At 45.1% G+C, this 24,300-nt stretch overlaps 1 protein-coding gene across 1 annotated transcript; it reads right to left on the reverse strand.

Annotated features, from left to right (window-relative positions):
* Positions 1–995: 995 nt before the first annotated feature.
* Positions 996–23,469, reverse strand: SLC38A8 (solute carrier family 38 member 8). The gene is made up of 10 exons (XM_038740569.1): positions 23,281–23,469; positions 18,972–19,170; positions 17,124–17,280; positions 15,293–15,397; positions 12,867–12,924; positions 9,112–9,226; positions 6,685–6,832; positions 4,488–4,672; positions 3,101–3,152; positions 996–1,220 (listed from the first exon to the last, which is right to left on the reverse strand). Exons 1-10 carry the CDS (start codon positions 23,467–23,469, stop codon positions 1,118–1,120), a joined length of 1,311 nt encoding a protein of 436 aa, XP_038596497.1. The 3' UTR covers positions 996–1,117.
* Between the last annotated feature and the right edge of the window lie 831 nt (positions 23,470–24,300).

Consider the following 24,300-nt stretch of genomic DNA (forward strand, 5'->3'; position numbering starts at 1 on the left):
ATACCTTGTTCCTGCTGCTGCTTTGTGCTGGAATCCTGGATTTCCCATGCTTTGAATCTACTGTCTGCCATAAATAATAATAATTCTGGTATTTGTTAAACACTTACTGTGTGCCAGGGACTGTACTAAATGCTGGGGTGGAGACCAGCAAATTGGGTTGAACATAGTCCCTGTCCCACATGGGGCTCACAGTCTTAATCCCCATTCCACACATGAGGAAACTGAGCCCCAGAGAAGTGAAGTGATTTGCCCAAGATCACACAGCAAACAAGTGGTGGAGCCAGGATTAGAATCCACACCCTTCTGACTCCCAGACTTATCCTCTATCCACTACACCACACTGCTTCCCATAAATCATGGTCCTCCCTCTCGTACTCTGGGAGATTCATGTCTGGTTTTGGAAAACCTCTGCACTCAAGCACTTCCATTTGACACTGCACTTGACTAGGTTCATTAATATCTAACCAACTCAGGTGCTGGTAATGGGAGCCAGAAGTCACGCCCCTGGGCAGCAGAAGCCCAGAACGCCCTTACAATCTGTACTTCAGGATCCACAGGGAGTCACCTGATTGACCGAATGACTCCCTCTTTGCCCTTGCTGCAGAGGCCAGTGCCAGCATGGGATGCCATGGTCCTACCCAGCATATCCAGTAAAGAGCATTGCTGTAGTCCTCTTGTTGTGTTGACTCATTCTTTCTGGAACTGGGCTGATAGGACGGAGTGGAGGTGGATGAGGGTAGCTTGTCGGGGGAGTTCTCTCACAGGGATCTCAGTGTTGTCAAGTATATTGACACGATTGCCTGATATTGTTAGAAGAGTCTGTCTTCCCCACTTTGGCTTGCGGGTTTGGCCCGAGGTCTGAATGGATTTTCTTTGAATCACCATACCACACCCTAGGTACCACTCTTTGCAACCACTGATAATAATTCACAGACATTTATTTTTACCAAGGACTTTTTTTAATGGTAAGAAATACCCTCATGAAATGATCGCAGATGAAGGGTGCCTTATGGTCTGTGAGACTCCTAAAATTTGTCATGATACACTTTGCAGGAGAAGCCTCCTGTCTATGCCATCCTTCCGCCTCAGCAGGTTTGAACGACAGCCACCCACAACCCTAGGATGAGCTGAGCAGGTCCATGATGGCAGCAGACGTGCTCTGCCCAAAGATAAATGTTCCGGAGAGGATGGAGATTACACCCCAGCTTATCAAACAGGACCTAGAGATGGAATGAAGCCCAATTTAGTCACCAGAAAGGGTCAGAAAAACAAATGAGAGAATTTAATAAAAGAATTTTCTTAGGTTCAAGAGTGCAACTGCATCTCAGAAGGAGATCATACCCTTTATAATCCTTTATGGACTTTTATGTCCTACATGTAGCTCAACAGCCTTAAAGACTCTATACTGTAAGCTCATTGTGGACAGAGAACATGCTGCTAATTTTATTGTATCATATTCTCCCAAGTGCCCATAGAATGCTCTCAATAAATACCACTGATTGATTGATCAGAGGCAATATCTATTTTGAACAAAAAACCATTGCTGAATCATTCATGGTGATGAAAGACTGCATGGAGGATTGAAATCCATGTAAAATACCACACTTCATCCAATATCCCTGAAAACATTGCACCAGAGTTGTCCTGTTGCCAGAAAAAAAACAGCTAAAAAATCTGAATTCCAGCTCTTCCCTTGCTTAGGCAAGGTTGGAGGTGTGAATGAGCAGTGAGGTGCCCAGAAGGTGGCAGAAAGGGGAACAGGGAATGGTCTAGGTATCCTATAACCAGAATAACAAAGCTAAGGGTTACCTAAAAGAGAGGTAAAGGTAAAACCCAATAAATACTATTTATTCATTAATTCAAAACATCTCTGGGCAGAAATAGCTTTTCCTAAACTTTCCCTTTCTAAATGTTAGTTTGATCTCTGATCCAAGAACTCCTAATGGATTATGCCAGGATCCTTGAGATGTTACCATCTTTCTTCATAGCCTCCAAATCACCACAGGCTCATGTCAGTTGTTGCCATGACTAGGGATTAGGGGTGCATCAGAGAAACAAAGACAGAGGTGTGAGGTAGCATGCACAGATAACATCTCAAACCCCATTAATCAATCAATGGTATTTATTGATTACTTACTGTGTGCAGAGCATTCTGTACAGATCACTGTGTGCTGTGCTTGGGAGAATACATACAAAAAGGCAGGGGCAGTAGAGATATCCCTGCCCACAAGCAACTTACAAACAACAAAGTCAAAACGAGTTTTATTTTTATGCTATTTGTTAAATGCTAACTATACACCAGGCACTGTACTAAGCGCTGGAGTAGATACATGCTCATCAGGTTGGACACAGTTCATGTCCCACATGGGGCTCACGGTCTTAATCCCCATTTTACAAATGAGGTGACTGAAGCACAGAGAAGTTAAGTGACTTGCCCAAGATCACATAGCAGGCAAGTGGTGGAGTCAGGATTAGAACCCAGATCCTTCTAATTCCAGGCATATTCTCTATCCACTTTGCCTCACTGCTTCCCACTGGAATGTAGTTCTTTTTCTGCCTCTGCACCACCCAGGACACCAGTCACATTCAGAACCCGTCCTTGGGTTTCTGAAGGATAAATGAGGACAGCCAGGACAGCCAAGAGAAGGTGTTCACGGACCAGAGGCCTGAGAGTGTGACCACTGTCTTTCAAAGACCATACTTTCAGCAACAAGGCATCTCCTTGCAACTAGCAGAAAAGTCAAGAGGAAGCAGATTTCAAGGGTTCATCTGCAGATCCTAATGATCCACTAATTGGTGGATCAGATCGCTGAAGCTTGGTGCTTAACAAGTTGCTAGCAACTCCCTACCATTGGGGTGGGGCCTTACTCATCTCACCACATTCAAAAGTATGGTAACACCACCCACCTCTTGGTTTGGGATGGTGACTTTCCTTTGAAGAGAGCTGGAAGTCATAGAGTGGAGGGCAAAGAGTAGTGGGAACTGGGAAGGCAATGGGCAAGAGACAAAAGGGACAGAGGAGGAATCCAGAATCACAGCCCGAAGGACATAGCATGGCTGACTCGGAGAAGCTGTGCTACATATGCTAGGGCAAACTTACTTTGTTTTTGGCTGGATGCTCTCAGTCTCCATCGCACAGATGAGACACAGTCCTGCCAATGGAAAAGACACAGTGATTGGCAGTCCCCCGACCCCTAACAACTTCCTGAGACTTCCCCCTCCTTTGAGTTTCACCAGAACCAACTCCACACTACCTAAATGGGGAAGGAGCTTGGGGACTGAGAGTGAAAACGCACACTCAACTTTGCCAAACTAATCTGGAAATAGTCCAGCTTTTCAGCGTGACAAGCCACAGAAACCACCCATCGAAAGTACTTATTCATTCATTCAATCGTATTTATTGAGCACTTACTGTGTGCAGAGCACTGTACTAAGTGCTTGGGAAGTACTTATGTGAGTCGACAATGTAGCAGAGCACTGTATTAAGTGCCGAGGGGAAATTTCCCTGCCTTCAAAGAGCTTGTACTCTAATGGGAGAGACAGACACAAAATTAGGAGGAAAAAGAGAGTGATACAACTGATTATACCAAGAAAATGGAAAGATGGATAGGTGAATAAAAATGTGTGGAAATTGTAGACTGTCAGTCCCTATGTACATTAAGTGCTACAGGTAGCTAGGAGTGCTTAAGTTGTTGAGGTGGTAGTAAGGAAAGTATGACCTAGAAAAAAGAAAATCCTTTCCCTGAGGTTGAATTGAAAGGGAGGGTGGAAGTGATCCCTCACCAACACACACATACAAACTGAGCCTGGCTAATGTTTTCTATCGTGTAGAGTTGAACTTTGGTTAAAAAAATAGAAAACATCCTCAACTCTCTTGGCCCCGAGATCCAACTGAAAGCTAATTCCCTGGTAGAGAAGTTAATGGTGATGGGTGCAGGAGAAATGGAACCTCTGTCCAAACCTTCCCTTCACCCCTCCCCTATGTAACTTCAATTTTCCTCTCCAAGAGCACCTGTTCCCAAACCTAACAAAAACGAAGGTCCATTCAGAGGGCTGCCCACCTCACACCATGTTTAACACTGCTAGAAGAATATTCGGCCAAACTTTCCCATCCCCTTTTCCCACCGCCAAAGGAGACAGACCCCTGAATCACTCCAGGAAGAAGGAAAGCCACCTGATGTCAGGGCACGTTTTTCCCATTCTGACTCAGGCCGCTGGGGCAGGAAACTCCCTACCTACTCTGAGCCCAACAGAATCCCACGGGGTTCAATAAGGCATGATTATTCCTAAATGTCTCAAGCTACAGAGTGCTTCAAAAGCCAGCCAGTTTCCCCAGTGAAGACTCGGGTCCCACAGAGCATCTTGCTGGCCTCCCTCTTAGAACACCCACCCCTCCGATCCCATGAGTAGCCAAGACCCTTTCCATGAAGCAGTCAGTCACTGGACTGTCTTCCAGGAAAGATAATCACCTCAAAGCAGAGTCTCACCTGGGAAGATGAAGATGAAGAAAGCACTGATCCCTCCAATCAAACTAATGACCTTGCTGATGTCAGGGACAAACAGAGCAACAAGGAGCGTCGTGGCAATCCACAGCACCGTCAGCAACATTCTGGCCAAAGCCTCTGAGGGCTTTGCAGACAGCACAGGTGCACAGACATCCTGTGTCACTGACCTAGAGGACAGATCCCAAAAGCCTCAGGTGACACCAACAGCTTGGGCATCTTTTTAATATTATTATTATTACTGTATTTGTTAAGCACTTACTGTGCATCAAGCACTATACTAAGTGCTGGGATAGAGATGGGTTAATCATTCATTCATTCAATCTTATTTATTGAGCACTTACTGTGTGGAGAGCACTGTACTAAGCACTTGGGAAGTACAAGTCAGCAATATATGGGGACAGTCCCTACCCAACAACGGGCTCCACAGTCCCTGCCCCACATGGGGCCCACAGTCTAAATAGGAGAGAGAGAACAGGTATTTAATTTATATTTTATAGGTGAGGAAACTGAGGCACAGAAAAGTTAAGTGATTTGTCCAAGGTCATACAGCAAGCCATTGGCAGGGCAGGGATTAGAGCCCAGGTCCCCTGACTCCCATGCTTAGACTCTTTCTTTTAGGCCATGACGCTTCTTCTTCACAAATCACACTGATATCCTGACTGGTGGTCCTTTCTCCAGAAGTTATTGTCTCTTTCACTTCAGGGTACTGTCTTTCATCCTCCCCAAATGAGCACTTATCTGTTCTATAGAGGGGGGGCGGGTGTCAAGAAGCAGTGTGGCCTAATGGATAGAGCATGGGCCTGGGAGTCAGAAGGACCTGGGTTCAAATCATGACTCCACCCTTTGTCTGCTATGTGACTTTGGGCAAGTCACTTGACTTCTCTGTGCCTCAGTTACTCATCTGTAAAATAGGGATTAATGATGTAATCCCCACGTGGGACATGGACTGTGTCCAACCTGATTAGCTTGTATCTACCTCCAGAGTTTAGTACAGTGCCTGGCACATAGTAAGTGTTAAATAACAAAACTTTTTTTAAAAAAAACCTATCCTTATTCTCAAGGGTGGTTCCAGCACACAAAGCCAACATCAATGTACAAGTCTCAGCCACAATCAACCTTTTTGTCGAGGAGTAGCATGGCCTTGTGGAAAGAGCAAAGGCCTGGGAGTCCCACTTTTTTGCTGTGTGACCATGGGCAAGTCACTTTGCTTTTTGGTGCCTCAGTTTACTCATCTGTAAACTGAAGATGAAACACCTTTTCTCCCTCCCTCTTAGATGTGGCACGGGGATTGTGTCTGACCTGATAATCTTGTATCTACCCAATTTTTTTAATTATTATTATTACCAGCAGAAGCCACTTTGCTGTATGAGCAAGTGAGGGCAACTGACAGTGGCACCTAAGTGGCAGCATCTTCTTCAGAAGAGCCTCTGTCAATGCTTCAAAAGAGCCATAGCCTAGTTAGCCTGGAAGGGAGGCAGTAGGCAAGGGGTGCAGTGGGCCTGCATGGCTTAGTGGAAAGAGCTCGGGCTTGGGGGTCAGAGGATGTGGGTTCTAATCCCAGCTCCGCCACTTGTCAGCTGTGTGACTTTGGACAAGTCACTTAACTTCTCTGTGCCTCAGTTACCTCATCTGTAAAATGGGAATGAAGACTGTGAGCCCCACATGTGACAACCTGATAACCTTGTATCTACCCTAGCACTTAGTACAGTGCTTAGAACATAGTAAGCGCTTAACAAATATCATCACTATTATTGTTATTATCATTACCCTGTGGATCCTGGGCAGGTTTCTGTGCCTGTTCCTCCCTACAGACCAAGCTTCCTCATCAGCAAAATCCCTGAGCCCCGTCCCTACTACCATGGTGAGAATGAGTGAGATCCAGTCAATGAGTCAATCCAGTCACTGTCTCTGTGGAAATGTTTCCTATGGCAATCTGCTCCCTGATTTTCACCCAATTCAAAGAAGGGATCACATCTCAACAAAGTCCCATCCCAGTTGTGCTCCGGTCAGACTCCACAGTATCCAATTGTCATCAATTGGCAACAGAATGAAAACCTCAGTTCTGAATCACTATTCTGTGGGAAGCAAAGGATTCCTGCCCCCCGGCCCCACATGCAGACTTACAGAGGAGGCTCACCATGTTCTGGATCAATGACATGAACTCAAACACACTTATTACCTCCCCAGGAGTAGAACAATGGGGTAGATGGTGATGATGGAGATGCCAAAGAGGAGTCGAGCTACAATTATCATCATGTCGTTTCCAGGGTAGGACATCAGAACATCAGCAGAAACATCAGCCCCAAAGGTCAAGTAGCCATAAATGCCTGGAAAGCATCGGAAGGATTTATAAATACATGGAAGATCATATTGATGCATAGCTTATCTGACTTGACCCAGAAAGAGTGAAAACCACATCTACTAAATGTTTCCACTGGCAGCTTGAAAAACTTCTGCAGGGACCAGTGGTTGACTTAATAAGGTTGCTGAATTCAGAGAAGGCTGGATGGCAGATAATAATAATAATGATGACATTTGTTAAGCACTTACTATGTGCCAAGCTCTGTTCTAAGCACTGGGTTAGATACAAGGTAATCAGGTTGTCCCACGTGGGGCTCACAGGCTTCATCCCCATTTTACAGATGAGATAACTGTGGCACAGAGAAATTGTGACTTGCCCAAAGCTACACAGCTGACAAGTGGCAGAGACAGAATTAGAACCCACGACCTCAACTCCCAAGCCCGTGCTCTTTCCACTAAGCCATGCTGCTTGTCCAGATGCCAGAGTGTTCAAGTGTGGTTTGTCCAAGACTCTTGGTTTTTGGTCCACAGAGGGTTAGTGGGGAAGTATTAAAGCTGGTAGATGGCTCATCTTTGAGAAACAGCATGTCCTAGTAGATAGAGCACTGGCCTGGTAGTCAGAAGGACCTTGGCTCTAATCCCGGCTCTGCTCCTTGTCTGCTGTGTGACCTTGTGCAAGTCGCTTAACTTCTCTGTGCCTTAATTACTTCATATGTGAAATGGGGATCGACCATGAGCCCCATGCAGAATATTGGACTGTGTCCAACCTGATTACTAAGCAATTAACAAATACCATAAAAAAAAGTCTGGTGGAGAACCTGCCCCAATCTTTCCCACAAGTGAATGGCAAGGAGACACTTTTGATCAGTCAGGGCAGGAGTGGGCAATCAATCACAAGTCACAAAACCCTGCTGGAAATAATAATAATAATAATAATGGTATTTAAGGCTACCTGGGTAAAGGAAAATCCTCTGGGAAGGCCTGGCTGAACAAAAGATGTACTGTTCTTGGCTCATGGTCATGGGAGGGTAGAAACTATAAAGACTGCTCACATCCTCCCTCCAATACCACCCCCCTTCACATCGGGCAGACCACTGCTCTCCCCATCTTCAAAGCCCTGCTAAAAAAAAATCACATCTCCTTCAAGAGGCCTACCCTGATTAATCTCTCTTCTCCCTACTCAATTTCCCCTTGATTACTGCATCACCTATGGACTTAAATCCCTTCCCTATAAGCCCTTAGAAACTCACCCACCTCCACAGCAATTACATTCATATGTTTAGACTCTGTTGCTTCTCTCTACTTGTGCTTTATTTTAATGTCTGCCTCCCCACCCCACTAGATTGTAAGGTCCTTGGAGATAGGAATTGTGTCTGATAACTTGATTGTATTCTCCCAAGTACTTAGTGCAATCCTGTGGACAGAGTAAGGACTCAATAAATAATAATAATAATAATTGTGGTATTTGTTAAGAACTTACTATGTGCCAAGCACTGTACTAAGCTCTGGGGTAGATAGAAGATAATCAGGTCAGGCCCAGTCCCTGTCCCACCTGGAGCTCACAGTCCAAATAGAACGGAGAACAGGTATTGAATCCTTAGTTCAGATGAGAAAACAGAGGCAAGGAGAAATGAAGTGATTTGCCCAAAGCCTCACAGCAGGCAAGTGGCAGAGCTGGTATTAAAACCCAGACCCTCAGACTCCTGGGCCCTTACTCTTTACATTAGACTAGTAATCAATCAATAAATACTATCAATTGATTGATCAACGTAGTCTCTCCGTAGGCACTAGCAAAGTCAATCAGTGGACCATCCTTCCCAGACTAAGAAAGCACCCCAATGGACCACTGCCAGCAGAGTCTCGAAACGTTCAGTGGCCTTAACACACTGCCAGAATTCCTACAGCCCAAGCCCTCTACATGAAAGTCCTCACTTCAAGGCTCTCTCTGAAAACTCAGATCTCTAGGTTGCTCACAGATTAAAGTTCACATGCACATGACCCCAGACCACAACTTACAAGCTGACAGCAAAGGAAAGCCATGGGATTTGGCATCCCTTGGAGCATGAGGAAAGGATGAAGTCATGTGACCCACAACCACACGAAGAGGCAGCAGCTCCAGAACCTGACTGGGGCTGAGTCTCTCCCGGGGCTACTGCGCCAATAGTGGCCGCTGCCCCTAGGCAGTGTGCCAGAGGACTGTAGAGCAGGGGTCACCAAAATGAAGAAATCAATATTTCAGCAAGTCACAACAACGTTGCATGTCCCTTTCAGTTGAGGGAGGAGGAAAAGAAGGAGCTGAGTTTACCTGTCAGGGAATAGATCAGCAAACAGATCAGCATGGAGAGCACAGACACTGTGAACCAGTGTGTGAGCTTTCTGTTGTGCATGCTACAGTAGACAGCAACAGAGGCTTCATGACACTGGAAGACAAAGGAGAGAAAGATGAACACTATCGTTGGTACTGAGCCACAGCCCTTCCCCTGGATGCTGTGATGAGGTGGACCAATGATCTTGTTGTTCTAACCTGCCACCCTGCTGTCTGCCACCTCTACAGGGTCATTCCTGGTGCCGAAGGCTTTGGGACTGTGCCTGGGGTGCTTTAGGGAGAGGTCTTGGTTATGGAATTTCCTCTCTCACTCCCTGAGGAGCTCTGCTCCCTACAGCTATTACCCAGAGCACCTAAAACCTCCATTTCCAGATTGGCTCCTATTTTTATCAACATGGTACACAACTTGGATTTTTCTCTCTCCAAAAAGGTTTCCAAACTCTGACTAGGAACAGTTGTGACTTGGCAAGTGGAGTCTTGAGTAGGTTCAGTGACTTACTCCTAGCTGTGACCTCCACAATGGTCCCTCTCCTCACCATTTCTGTGCCTTCGGTTCCCTGTGCAAGACCAAAATTGGACGATTGAGGGCTCGCATCCAGGAGAGGGCTTCTTTCCTGAGCAACACTCATGGTCCCCAAATCCTTCCACCTCCAATTTTTGGGGGGAACTAATTTGGAGCAAAGAAATGCTCACTTGGGAGATGTGAGTAGGATTGCCAAATTTTGATTAGAGAATACGAGTGGCTGCCTCCTTGGGTGGGCCTGCCATTATTCTAAAAGCCCAACTGGACTGGGGGCGGGTGAAAGGGGACAGATAGGCCAGAAATGAGCACTTATGGAGTTTGTGTAAGGGGAAAACTCACAGACATCTAGTTCCCTCCAAGCATTCACACAGTAAGCACTCAATAAATACCACCCATTGATTGACTGATTCAGTCAACAGACCCATTCAGGAGCAGTGTGACCTAGTGGATAGAGCACAGGCCTGGGAGTCAGAATTCATCCATTCAATCATAATTATTGAGTGCTTACTGTGTGCAGAGCACTGTACTAAGTGCTTGGAAAGTACAATTTGGCAACAAATAGAAGCAATCCCTACCCAACAATGGGTTCACAGTCTAGGATGGGGGGTTAACAGTCTAGAAGGACCTGGGTTCTAGTCCCAGCTCTGCCACTTGTCTGCTGTGTGACCTTGGGCAAGTCATTTAACTTCTCTCAGTTACCTCAGCTGTAAAATGAGGATTATGACTGTGAACCCCCTGTGGGACATGGACTGTGTCCAACCTGATTACCTAGTATCTACCCCAGAGCTTAGAACAGTGTCTGGCATATAATAATAATAATAATAATAATAATAATAATAGTAATAATTATGATGTGTTAAGCCCTTACTATGTGCCAAGCACTGTAAGCACTTAAATACCATAAAAAAAATATGAGGGATGTCCAGCAGCCCTTTCCAGGAGAGGTAGCACTCATCCATATGCCCATTGACCCCCTGGTTATTTAAGGGGCCCTGAAAGCCCCTCAGCTGATAATTAGAGGGTAGAGATAGCTGGAGTAACCCATGCAAGTTCCGGGTAACCTATGCAACTTCTTGAACTTCTAACAGTTTCCCCAGCCATTAGATGCAGACAGAAATACTGATTTACACCATAGGACTAGGAGAGGTAGCAAAGCTGATTTGTTTCACTTCTGGTCATGTTTATTCCATTTTGCTGATACTTCTGAATTGTGGTCTGGGCCCACCCAATAGGCCATCATATAGTAGACTGTATGGATTTACATAAGCACTTTCATTCACAAAGCTCAAAGTGATTCATCCACCAGAGGTCTTTTTCTCTCCATATGAGGGAGTGCTAACAGTTTGGGAATTGCCTGTGGACCCATGAATCTGGGTTGAGCAGGCTTACAAAACCCTTGAAGAAGCCATGGTAGGTTTATGGAGCCTCCAAAAATAGAGGCAACAATTCTTAAGTTTGATGGTTAAATGGTGAGACAGCGCCACTTAGGCTCTTCCTACTCCTCTCTCCTCCCTCACGCCCACCAACAGCTGCTCTGCCAAAGGGCAGAAAGAGAGCCTAAGATATTATTGACCTTTATAACATTGCCGCAGAGAGAGAAAAGAACTCTTAGCTCTATTTTTCAGATGAGAAATTGTCCCTGCAATGACAATTCTTGTGGCTAACTATACTGCCAACTTCATTTATATTTAGGGACCCTTTAGCCCCACTGCTAAAATAACTAGTAGGTAGAACTACTGCATTTCACTGGCCTCATGCAGAGATAGGGTTGCAGGAGGAGAGAATGCCTGCATCCCATTTATGACTCCAGGGGACCCTAACCCCAGCTTGAAAATGGATATCTCTTGGCTGTACTGTGGTCCCAGGATCCAGGCGGGAGGCAGGCTAAAAAGAGGAAAGCTGTTATGGCAAATTGGCATGTTCTGGCCCACTTCAACTACCTCTTACACATACTTCTGTTTTTAAAAGGGAACAGTTATTATGTATTCCAGGGCAGAGCCTTCACAATAGACTACAGGTGAAACTGTACTTGGCTGAATTGCTGTTCCTCAAGGGGCCACTCTAAGCTCTCTCAGGAAGACAGAACCTACTCAAAAGAGAAGTTCTCCAGAAGGAAAGGTAGTTAGGTTGGGGTAGCCAGTGATGGCTACCAGACCCCAAGATGCACATGATCTTACATGCATTAGGCTAGCATGCAATGCAGGTTAAGGATGTCATAAGGATGCCATTTTGTGAAAACGCACCAGATTCTGCCATTTTATTTAATGGCATTTGTTAAGCACTCACTATGTGCCACATGGGGCTCACAGTCTTAATCCCCATTTTATAGATGAGGAAACTGAGGCACAAGAGGTAAGCGATTTGCCCAAGGTCACACAGCAGACAAGTGGTGAAGTGGGATTAGAGCCCAGGTCCTTCTGACTCCCAGGCTCACGCTCTATCCATAAGAGCACACTGCCAAAACCTAGAACCTAGGATATTCCTCCAGGGCACCCTGACCCGCCACAGTGGCTCCAGAGCCACTGTGGTTCCTCACCAGGGTCCCTCTGACTGTGTCCGCTGTTTTCAGGCTGCAGAACTAAGCGGCAAGAGCCGAGAGGGACAGAGGCTTGGCGCTGAAAATTTAAATGGCAGACCAAAGGTTTCTGACACTGAATCAGTTCTAGACAGGGAACAACTTAAAACTAGACTGCTGATTTTTAAAAAACTGGACAAATGACCACTCTACCAGATGGAGCTTTTTGTTACTGTGATACAAGGAAGAAGGGATGTCCCGACAGTATCTGTGAAACCATTCAAAAGCTAAATAAGCTGCATGGCCTAGTGGAAAGAGCCTGAGCCTGGGAATCAAAGGACCTGGGTTCTAATCCCGGCTCCACCACTTGTCTGTTGTGTGACCTTGGAACAAGTCACTTAACTTCTCTGGCCTCAGTTTCCTCATCTGTAAAATGGGGCTTCAATACCTGTTCTCCCTCTTACTTAGACTGTGAGACCTGTGTCGGACCTGATTAACTTGTTTCTACCCCCAGCACTTAGAACAGTGCTTGACACATATTAAGTGCTTAAAAATACCATTAATATTATTATTATTATTATAGGATGATTGCTCCCAATCCATCCCCCATCCCTACCAAGTCTGTCTTCATGACAGACTCATGAAGAGCCCAAAACCAAATTCGGATTTTCATTTTTAGACTCAAATTGAAGTTACCTGAAATCCAAAGCAGATAGTTGGGAAAATATTAAACACGAACACCCATGAAGACGGTCTGAAAAAATAAGGTGTTTTTTTTTTAAAAAAAGCAAGTCAGTTATGTACAGCAATGTATTGGAACAAACTAAAATATTCTTAGTTTAGTGTCTGGGTTTAATTTAAAGTTTCAAAATACACTGACCAAGATTTTGAAAAATATGAGAACAGTATGGCTCCCAAATGGAATCATGTTACGGACAAAACTTTTGAAACAAATCTGTTTGAGCATTTTCTCTAAAGTTTGGTTTTAGACAGCAGTAACCGAGTACTTTTTCTGTAAGCTTTCCTGGGTGATTCACTCTGGAAGGAGTCCATTACTTTCCTTCTCAAGGTTATTCCTAGGCAAAGTTGTAACCCCACCTGTGCCTGTCATTGAACTAAGGAGGAGGGAAAGCAGAAGAAAAGAGCAGAGAACCTCCTCTGTGGGGGGTGGTCTGACTGCTAAATATGAAGTGAAGAGTCAAATCTAGCAAGAGGAATATTAGATACATACATCAGGCAAGTAGACTTAAAATCCTGAGCCTGCCATTGCCAGATCAGACCAGTAGTCCATCCTAGCAAGTCAGTAATCTGTCTCAAAGTGGCAACAAGATGCTTAGAAGAACCATGCGATAGTTGCCCTTCTTGATATCCATCCTCATGTAAGGGATAGACCATCTAACATCATTAACTTTCCCTGACACATCCCCAAATTCACCTCCAGTTACTACTGTGGACCCATTGTCTTGGAGTTTTTTCCCCCTCACTCCTCAAGACTAGCAACAAGGTCTAGTGTATCGAGCACAGGCGTGGAAGTCAGAATGACCAGGGTTCTAATCCCGCTCTGTCACTTGTCTGCTGTGTGACCTTGGGCAAGTTACTTCAGTTTTCTGTGCCTCAGTTACATCATCTGTAAAATGGGGATTAAGACTGTGAGTCCCATGCGGGACATTATGGACTGTGCCCAACCTGATTAACTTGTATCTACCCCAGGGCTCAGTACAGTAGCTGGCACATAGTGAGCACTTAAATACCATTAAAAAACAAATTTTTTTTCTGCCTGCCCAACTTCCAGTGGTACTGCATTCCATATGCTTGCTATCCATAGCGTAAAGATGGGTTTTTTTATGTTTGCTTTGAACCTTAGTACCTTCAGGTTTCAATGTGTGACCTCTCATACTGGTGTTGTAGGATTTAGTGAACAATTCTGCCCACCCTTCGTGATTTTGTGAGCTTCTCCACCACCCTTCCGATCACTTTAGAGGCCCTTCTTTGAGTCACCTCCAGTTCTATTGTGCACTTCGTCAGATGAGATGACCAGAACTGAACCCAGTATTCCGGGCACATCAACGTCTAATTTGCCTTCTGCTTTGTTTTCTATCCTCTTCCTGATGGTGCTCAGTTGCTTGTCAAAATAACTGAATTTCCAGAATCCTGGTAGATTTGGAACTCTCTGAACCCATTAGCCTCAGGGGGATTAGTGGCCTTAATAGAGCAGATTGCTAAAGAGCTCTCACTAAGCTCTTAAAGACCTTTCCCATTCATGCCTGGGAAGCAGAGATGGAGCATGGATTATCTTGTTTTCTACATGAGTTAACATCTTGGAATGGAAAAGGACCACCCACGACCCAGGAGCCTAGGTCTTCCCCTCCCAAGATAGGGCTCTGGCCTCTCTGTGCAACTTGGGAGGAATACCAAATCACCTAAAGTTAATTAGCAAATTCTAATGGCCTACATTTCCCAAGACTGAAAATAATCTCAGTCAAAAACAGGTGCAGCAACCTGTTAAAGTTAAGGCCATTCTCCCCATTCCATATCCCCCCACCCATCTTCCCAACACCTGGAAAGCACTGCTCTTCCACCTATTTTTGATCTGTCCGCTCATAAGCTATTGAGGCTTCATTTGACCTCATTTCAATGCAGGACATACAGCCCACCCACCCCTGGGTGAGCTCTAACGAACAGGACTCCATTCTTCAAGCAGGTAAAGTAAATCTGTCTGCCATTTGGTGTTTGGTAGAATTCCATCCTCCCAAGAGGAAGGGGTTCCAACTGTGACCCAGGATTGGCCTTAGTACCAGTTGGAGTCCTCATCCACTGAAGTGGAGGGAGTCCATTATGAGTATAGCTTCCCTTTTTTAAAATATAGTATTTGTTAAGTGCTTACTCTATGCCGGGCACTGCACTAAGCTCTGGGGTAGATACAAGCTACTCAATTAGGACTTGGGCTCTGGCGTGGAATCTGATTACATCAACAATTGGTTTGATCCATGTTTGGAAGGTTGGTGACTTGACAATAGTCGGGTCTATGCTGCTGCAGAACTATGCAGTGTTTTAACCCCTTTGTTATAGTACTTACCATGCCTAACCAGGAACCAATGCGAAGCAACTACTCTTGCACTTACCTCAAAGGATGAGGAGGAATCTCCTGGTGGGGACTTTCTGGCTGGAGGTGATATTTCACCATTATGACCAGGATCAGATAACAGGCTGCTAAAGTACCTAAGATACTAGAAAACAAACACACACACACACACACACACACACACACACACACACACATACGTGAGTAGAATCTCCCTGTGAAGTCTAAAGGCATGAACAGCATAGGGTTCAGTATGTGCTTCCTGAGCATATAATTATGGTTTAAAAAATACTATGCAATAGAAATCAATCCAGGAATCACAAGTGCCCATTATGTGGGTGAATTGGGGGTAACAGCCCCACAGCTGTGTGAACCAGACTCCCAGACTTGTTCCTGCCAAATCTCTGACAAGACCTGAGAGTTCTCAATCTGGACTGAAAAGACCCCCAAATGGTGGCTTGCTGGCCTAAATAAATCTCTGAAGCCTGTCCCCTCCGAGTCCTTATCTTCCCTAAAATCCCTGCCCACTTTTTGCCCCACACTCAAGATGAAGAGTTGGTTCCTCTGGGTACATATACTTGTATCTTTCCTTAGTATGCCAGGAATGACCATAGTCAGGCTGACCTGCATCCTAAGAAGTCAGATATCTGTATCCAACCTCGATGTCTGATGGCCTTGATGTAGGTAGGGGATTTCTAAGCTCCAGAGTGAAAGGTCTATCCCCATTTTCATCTTGAGGTGAGACCCCTTTTTCTGACCCTGATTGCTCGGGGTATTGTAGACAGCAACCTGAGTCCAAAGTCAATTTCCAACACCACAAATTGTGTCATCCTAGCAACTTGGCTTAGTGGGTAGAGCATGGGCCTGGGAGTCAGAGGGATCTGGGTTCTAATCCCAGATCTGCCACTTATCTGCTGTGTGACCTGGGGTGAGTCACTTCACTTCTCTGGGCCTCAGTTACCTCATGTGGAAAATGGAGATTAAGACTGTGAGCCCTATGTGGGACAGGGACTGTATCCAAACTAATTACCTTGTATCTACCCCAGTGCTATACCACAATTATCATTATTCTATATACACACATATTCCCCATGGTTGCTATTATCAGCTGTAGATAGGGTTTATTCTCCTGCTCTCACTACTTGTACCTGTCTCCCCCAGTAGTTCCTTGAAGAAGGGGATGGTGTTTTCTGTTGTACTCCCCAGGGACTCAGTACAGAGCCTTGCATACAATGGACATTCCATAAACTCTACCGTTTGGCAATGCTTGACACTCTTAGTTTACCATCTTTATAACCAAGCAAGCAAGGAATAGTATTTATTGAGTGCTTACTGTGATCAGAGCACTCTACTAAGTGCTTGGGAGAGAGATGGTAAATACAATCCCTGCCTAAAAGGAGCTTACAGTCTACAGGGGGAGGCAGACATTCAAACAAATTACAGATAGGGGGAAAAGGAGAATATAGGGGTATGTATATAAGTGTTGTAGGGCAAATATCGTGTTAAAAGCATACAGACCCAAGTGCCTAGAGAGGCAGCAGGGAGGGTGAATAAGGTGAAAAGAGCATTCACCCATTTTTAGAAGGTGGCAGCACAGTCCCAGAATCCCTGTCCCTAAATAAATCTCAACCCACCAAGACCCCAAGCAAAATGGTGGATACTCAATGCTTAGGTACGATGCACTTCAAGGTTTGTTAGTTCATTGCCCTGGCACCTCTGGGCTTGCTGTTTCATGCTATGTATCTGGAACTTTGTGCTGCTGCTTATGTGAGTTCTAGCACCTCTTTCATTTCAGATTAAACACTGAGGTTTAAAACAAATTCAACAGTCCAGCCTTAGTTCTGACAAAGCAAGGTTGTGGTCAACAGTACCTGGTATACTTCTGGAACCCGATCTCCCGAGGGGCAGAGAGCGGGAGAATGACGACGATGCACAGCACAGATAGTGTGAAGCGTTGGTCCGTGTACCAGGGCCGGGGGAAGGGGGCTGCTCCGCTGAGGGTTTCGTTAAGGTAAAGAGAGTCACACACTACAGAGGACAGATGAAAGAGACGATGGAAAGGTTGTGAGCACAAGTGTAATGAACTGGAAATATTCCAACATCCACCCACATATTCAATCTGTCACCTTATACTGTCAGTTCTACCTTCACAACGTCGCTAAAATCTGCCCTTTCCTCCCCATCCAAACTGGTACCATGCTGATCCAAGCACTTATCCTAACCCGCCTTGACTACTGCATCTGCCTCCTCACTGATCTCCCGGCCTCCCGTCTCCCCAATCCACACTTCACTCTGCTGCACGGATCATTGAACAACAAAAATGTTCAGAGTCCTTGTTTCCCCCTCTCCTCCAGAATCTCCAGTGGCTGTCTATCCACCTCCACATCAGACAGAAATTCTGTATCATCGGCTCAATCATCAAGCACTCAATCATCTTGCCCCAGCCTACCTCACCTCGTTGATCTCCTACTACAGCCCGGCCCACGCAGTCTGCTCCTCTAGCACTTGCATCCTCACTGTGCCCCGATTTCATCTATCTTGGCACCAACCCCTATCTGACATCCACCCTCTATCCTGGAACTCCGTCCCCCTCCGTATACACCAGATCACCACTCTCTCCACCTTCACAAAACAACTATAGTCACATCTTCTCTGTGAGGCCTTCCCTGATTAAGCCCTCTTTTCCCAGACTCGCTTTCCCTTCTTCATCGTCTATGCACTTGGATCTATGACCTTGGGACATTTGATATTTGCCCTCAACCCCACAGCATTAATGTACTTATCTTTAAATGATTATAAATTATTTATTCCTATTAATGTCTGTCTTCCTCTCTAGACTGTAAGCTCATTGTGGGCAGGGAACATGTGTGCTAATTCTGTTGCACTGTACTTTCCCAAGCACTTAAAATAGTGCTCTGCACATAGTAAGTGCTCAATAAATGCCACTGATTGATTGAGTCTAGCACATTAAAACTGTGTCATGGACTATTTGTTAATAATAGTGTCCAAGACCCTGATATTGATGTCAAATAGTAGCACTGGGTTTGGATTCCATTTTTGATGCTATAAAGTGGATATTTGAAGTTCATGATTGTTTTTTTCCCAGCTAGTTGGGGGTGGCGAGCAGGGCGGGGGTGGGGGGGCACATTACCAGAGTGGAAATTAACCTTGTAATTAATAGTGAGAGTTGGTAATAGCATCCACTGGGCTCTGATTTTCCCCACTATAGGCAATAATCCTAAGGAAGGCTCTTAGGATCACTTAGCTGCATATTCAACTCCTTCATAAGAGTTCATAGGTGTCCTGTTCCACTATGAACCAGCAAGGATGGTGTGTGGATGGTGTGTGGATGGTGTGTGGATGGTGTGTGGGGTCTTCAGACACTGACTCCTATGGTAGCCCCAGATGACACAGAGGTCTTCAAGCCACAGCTGCAGCCTCTAGCCCTGGAGGCCATCATCCCACCTGGCTCACACTGAAGTGCTTATCCCTTCCCTTTTCAGTCTTTTGGTCACCCACCCACGTAGCCCTCATCCTTCTTCTCCCTCCTGCCATGAGTTTTGTGGTGGCGGGAGTAAGGCAGCCAAGCCCTCTTCTGCTGCTGCTGCTTCTTGGCATGACATCCGATGGGGAGTGGTGGGGGGAGAGGAGGGTGGCGCTACTCACCATTGTTCCTGAACAGTGGAGTACAGAGAGACAGAACAAACCATGCTGCTTACATTTTTCCAGTTGATCTCCCACAACTCTGAGGAAAGCCACAGAAATCATGAAGAGGTTTACAATGAAGCAAATTTCACAGAGTTTCCCCACCGCTTGGCCACAGAGCTCTCTTACGACACCCTGGTAGGTAGAATGGCTGCTAATGGACGCAGCGTACCCCAGGATAACCAGTCCGCTGATGAGAAAGATCAAGGAAACCTGCAAAGCAACATCATTCAAGGAGAACAGTCCACATTAGGGGTGCATAATAATAATAATTGTGGTATTTAAGTGCTTACATTGTATCAAGCACTGTACTAAACCCTGGGGTAGATACAAGATCATCTGGTCCCACATGGAGCTCACAATCTAAGAAGGAAAGAGAACAGGTATTGAATCCCTATTTTGCAAATGAGGGAACCAAGGCACAGAGAAGCTAAGTGATTTGCCCAAGGTCACACAGTAGGCAAGTGGTAGAGCTGGGAATAGAACCCAGGTCCTCTGACTGTCAGACCCATGCTCTTTCTACTAGATCATGCTGCTTCATCATGGATCTTCGAGGGGGAATCAGCCACTGCTTCAAAGCCACAGGATCATTATTCCTCATGAACTACATTGCTGTGCAACCGCACACCAAAATGTCCCAGATCCACTCCTTGGAGCAGCCTCTTACTAGTAAAGTCTATGGTTAGCAGAGGATTTGGGAACCTTGGGTAAGATAACTAAACTAATGGTATTTGTTAAGTGCTTACTCTGTGCCAAGCACTGTTCTAAGTGCTGAAGTAGATACAAACTTATCAATTTGGACACAGTCCCTGTCCCGCATGGGGTTCACAGTCTAAGTAGGAGGGAGTAGGATTTAATCCCCATTTTACAGATGAGGAAACAGAGACTCTGAGAAGTGAATTGACTTGCCCAAGGTCACACAGCTGGCAAGTGATGGAGCTGGAATTAGTCCTCGGACTCCCAGCCCTATGCTCTTTCCATTAGGTCATGCTACTTCTCATAGTTAAGTCTGAGGACTGCCTGTATTTGCAAGTGAAATTGGGTCAAGCATCCTTTCTTTCCAAAGGATATTCTTTCCTTTAAAAGGTATACTATCCTTACCGGCTCCTAAACCCCCAAATCCCTTTCTTCTTTCCCTACTCTGGCAAAAAGCTAGATTGTTAATCAGCCAATATGATAACAGTGAGTATATAATAATTGTTGTATTTATTAAGTGCTTACTGTGTCCCAGGCACTATATTAAGTGCTGGAGTAGATTCAAGATAATCAGGTTGGACACAGACTCTGTCCCGCATAGAGCTCACAGTCTTAATCCCCATTTTATCGATGAGGTAACTCAGGCACAAAGAAGTAAAGTGACTTGCCCAAGGCCATCCATCAGGTACACGGTGGAGCCAGGATTAGAACACAGGTCCTCTGAGTCCCAGGCCCCATGCTCTTTTCATTAGGCCACACTACTTCTTGGGTGTGCTCTAATTAGCAATCAGGCACAGGGGACCAATGCTTTGCCGAGAGGCATCCTATTCCAACTCATTGGTTTCCACTGCAATTTAGGGCAAACAACAGAAAATGATGCAGAGACCTCAAGTCCTCTGAAAAGGAAACTATATTGCTAGTTAAAGAATGTGCCAGATAAACATCCTTTAGCTGGTCATATTTAAATTGTCAATCTTACCAAATTAGACAGATAATTACTTAACTATCACCCAATAGCTATTAGGCCACAAATGACTGGAATCTCAGAGAATAAGATACTTTCTGATATTTCCTAAAGGTTGGTATTAAAGAGCTAATATTCATTCATTCATTCAATCGTATTTATTGAGCGCTTACTGTGTGCAGAGCACTGTGCTAAGCGCTTGGGAAGTACAAGTCGGCAACATACAGAAACGGTCCCTACCCAATAATGAGCTCACAGTCTAGAAGGGGGAGACAGACAACAAACCAGCCCCCAGGGTGGCTTCATATGGTAAGCAAGGCAGCTATCTCATGGCATACCATCAGAGGGGACAACTGCAGGGTAGCAACAGATAAAATTGAGAAAGTTCCCAGCTTCTGTCTGGCCAAGTCAGAAGTGGTCCCTTTGTGAACAAGGATCTGTGAGGAGAATGCAATAACTCTGGAGCAAGGCAGGGGGTAAAGGAGAAAGTGCTAGGAAATAGGGATCACCCCCACACATACACACAAAAAAATGCTCTAGGTTCAGGGGTTCAGTGGACTCCACTGTAATGTAACCGTGTCATACGGTACCAAATTTTTCCCAACCTCAGGGTAGCCAGGTCTCTGAAGCTTCATGTGCATGAAGCTTCAAGAAGCAGCATGGCCTAGTGGATACAGCACAGGCCTAGGAGTCAAAAAGTCCTGAGCTCTAATCCAGACTCTGCCACTTGTCTCCTGTGTGACCTTGGCCAAGTCACTTCACTTCTCTGTGCCTTAGTTACCTCATCTATAAAATGGGGATTAAGATTGTGAGCCCCATGCAGGACAGGAATTATGTCCAACCCAATTTGCTTGTATTCACCCCAGAACTTAGTACAGTGCCTGCACAAAGTAAGCACTTAAATACCATTATTATTATTATTATTACATACATGCAATTTTGCAAATTAAGGAGAAAACGCCTCTAAAGTAGAAAGTGACTGACATCCTAATGCTAGTAAAAATGAAAGCAGAGTTTTTATCCCTCAAACAACAATTGTGCTACAGTTCTTCCACAGCTGAGTTTCTCCAGAGTGGAGTTGGGGTGTTTTAAGTCAGGGTATTCAACCAGAAACACTAATGAAAGTGAATAGTGGATGAACAGTTTTGATAACACTGCAATATATTCAACTCATTTGGTGGGTGCAGATGAAAGTTTGAGCTGCTTAATGAAAAAGAGCTGAAAGTTTTGCTACTTGTAGCATGGCTCGGTGGAAAGAGCGCGGGCTTGGGAGTCAGAGGTCATAGGTTCTAATCCCAGTTCTGCCACTTGTCAGCTGTGTGACTTTGGACAAGTCCCTTAACTTTGCTGTCCCTCAGTTACCTCATCTGTAAAATGGGGATTAAGACTGTGAGCCCCACGTGGGACAACCTGATCACCTTGTATCCCCCCAGCGCTTAGAACAGTGCTTTGCACATAGTAAGCGCTTAAATACCATCATTATTATTATTATCAACACACATTCAACAAGGTTCTGATGAAATACGGTACAATTGCAGCAATGCTACTAAAGAAGCTAGTAAGAACCCCAGAAACTTGAAGAGGGCTAACCCACAGCCACATATTTTCCAGGAGGTGGTGACTGCTTTGAAAATAGAATGACTATTTGTTCTAAGAGCCCAATGTTTTGAAATGTGGCCCTGTGCAGATGGTACTTCTATCAGAGCAAGATAACTCGATGCCATAAATAATCAAGCATTTACATTTGTGTTTTCCATGATTCAACAGTCTAACTTCAGAGGCACAGATTGGAATTTCAATTAACTCCGAAGGGAGTTTAGCAGCCTTGGAACTGTTTGATTCCTATAATCCATATGTCTGGCCACCTTTCACCCTTTCCTCAACCAGTCTCAAAAAAAAAAAAAAAAGAGTCTTATCATCTGGGGCATTAATTGCCCCTTTTTAAGAATCCCTGTGCCTGACCCTGTCAAGTCTGATTCTTGAGATAGCATCTGGATTAAAGAACTCCCCATCACCCCCACCAACTCAACAGCACCCAGCTTTCATCTTCTTACAGCTACTGCCAAGTTTAAACACTCAGCTGGGGGTGACTTTAGAAACATCTTAAAAATGAACAAAAAGCCTTAGAATGATATGAGTTAAGTGTTTTTTATCAAATGGTCACCAAGTTGGCCACATTGGGGCTTAAAGAGGAACCCATCTCTAGTAAAGTCATTTTACCTGGGCTGAATTATTTTGAGCCATGCCAAGATCATCTGACAGCAAGTCACCATATACCCTGACCGTAGCACAGGGGGACCTTGGAATCTTTTTTCAGAGAGGGGATGGAAATGCCAGGTTCCCTACCTTTCTATAGGAGCTTTAGTTTTGGTTTATAGAAGAAAAAACGTTAAAGTTCCATCAGCACAGTTTCTGTTGGCAGTCTGTTCACAAAACATACCAGAGACAAATCAATCTCAATAGAGTTCATTTGTTCTCAGCAGAATAATAGTAATTGTGGTATTTGTTAAGCACTTACTATGTGCCAGTCATTGTACTAAGCACTGGGGTAGATACACTCTAAGCAGATCAGACACAGTCCCTGTCTTACAAAGGGCTCCCAGTCTAAGGGAACTACCTAATTCTGCCAAAATTTAATATGAAGAGATTGCCGTTAAACTTACCAGCTCCACTAGGACAGCTGTGGTGATCCCTCCAGCCTTGTTGAAAGCCCATGGAAAATTTAGGAGCCCTGCTCCTAGAGAAGATTTTAACATGATGAAGACAGCTCCGGCAGAAGACAAGTTTGGACTGGCTACATCTACAGGAGGCTTCCTTGACAAGCTGAGGCTCTCACCAGATAATTCCTCCATTTCTAAAAAGAAAAAAGGGTTCAGCTTTAAAGCTTGCTCTCTTCCTTTGCCAAACCCTACCAGACTTTCCCAGGTTTTGTTCTGCTTTCCTGCCTTCTCCTCACCTTCAGAAGAATGAAGAGGCAGACAGCACTCATACAGGCATCTGGGTGTGGTGTGGTGTTCTGCCTACCCCTGGGCCCTCACACACCTAAGGAAAGAGAATTAACAAATTAAATGTACACCTTTCCTCCCCACAAATCCAGATTTTAAATTCAGAGGTCTTTTCTGCTCAGCCAATAGGAATCTGGGAAGTGTGTTACACATTAATCTGTTTTCAGTCATTTCTCTGGGGAGGGGTTTTAAAAAGAGTCAAGTTACTGACTAAATTCCTTATTAAAGTTCCAAGAGGGATAGAAGTGCCAGCTGTCAATAGCAGGGATGGACAATAAGGAATCTGAAGACACCCACACTCTCTGCCTTCCCTCCTCTCCCTCATCCTCACTGCAAAAATGAACCCCTCAAGCATAGGGTTGAAAAGGTCAGGAGCGGGGAAGAAGCAATAAAGCAGGTCTGGGGATGTGGGGGGAGGAGATGAGGCAAAAAAACACAGGGAAGGCGGAGCCACTCGAGTAATGGGAAGCAGGACTATCTCTAGTTTTCTTGGGATGTAGGTGGAGAGAACTTTTGAGGTTCCCCATTTCACAGATAATTGAGTGTGGGAATTTGCAGTGGGGTCCCAGCTTTCCCCCCCCCCCCACCGCCCACCCCCCAAAGTGGGGAGGGAAGACAGGGCTAAGACCCAGAGGGGGAAAAGAAGAGCAGGGGTACTGATAGCGACAGGATGGGACT

The sequence above is a fragment of the Tachyglossus aculeatus genome, chromosome X1 (genome assembly GCF_015852505.1).
Source record: "Tachyglossus aculeatus isolate mTacAcu1 chromosome X1, mTacAcu1.pri, whole genome shotgun sequence".
NCBI lineage: Eukaryota > Metazoa > Chordata > Mammalia > Monotremata > Tachyglossidae > Tachyglossus > Tachyglossus aculeatus.

Excerpts from the sequence above, each read along its gene's own strand:
- SLC38A8 (XM_038740569.1), bottom strand. The coding sequence starts at position 23,469 with ATGGAGGAATTATCTGGTGAGAGCCTCAGCTTGTCAAGGAAGCCTCCT. Across the intron at positions 4,673-6,684 it reads ATTGTTCTACTCCTGGGGAG|GTCAGTGACACAGGATGTCT; the intron begins GTAATAAGTGTG and ends TCTGTCCTCTAG. Across the intron at positions 3,153-4,487 it reads CTTCATCTTCATCTTCCCAG|GACTGTGTCTCATCTGTGCG; the intron begins GTGAGACTCTGC and ends TTCCATTGGCAG.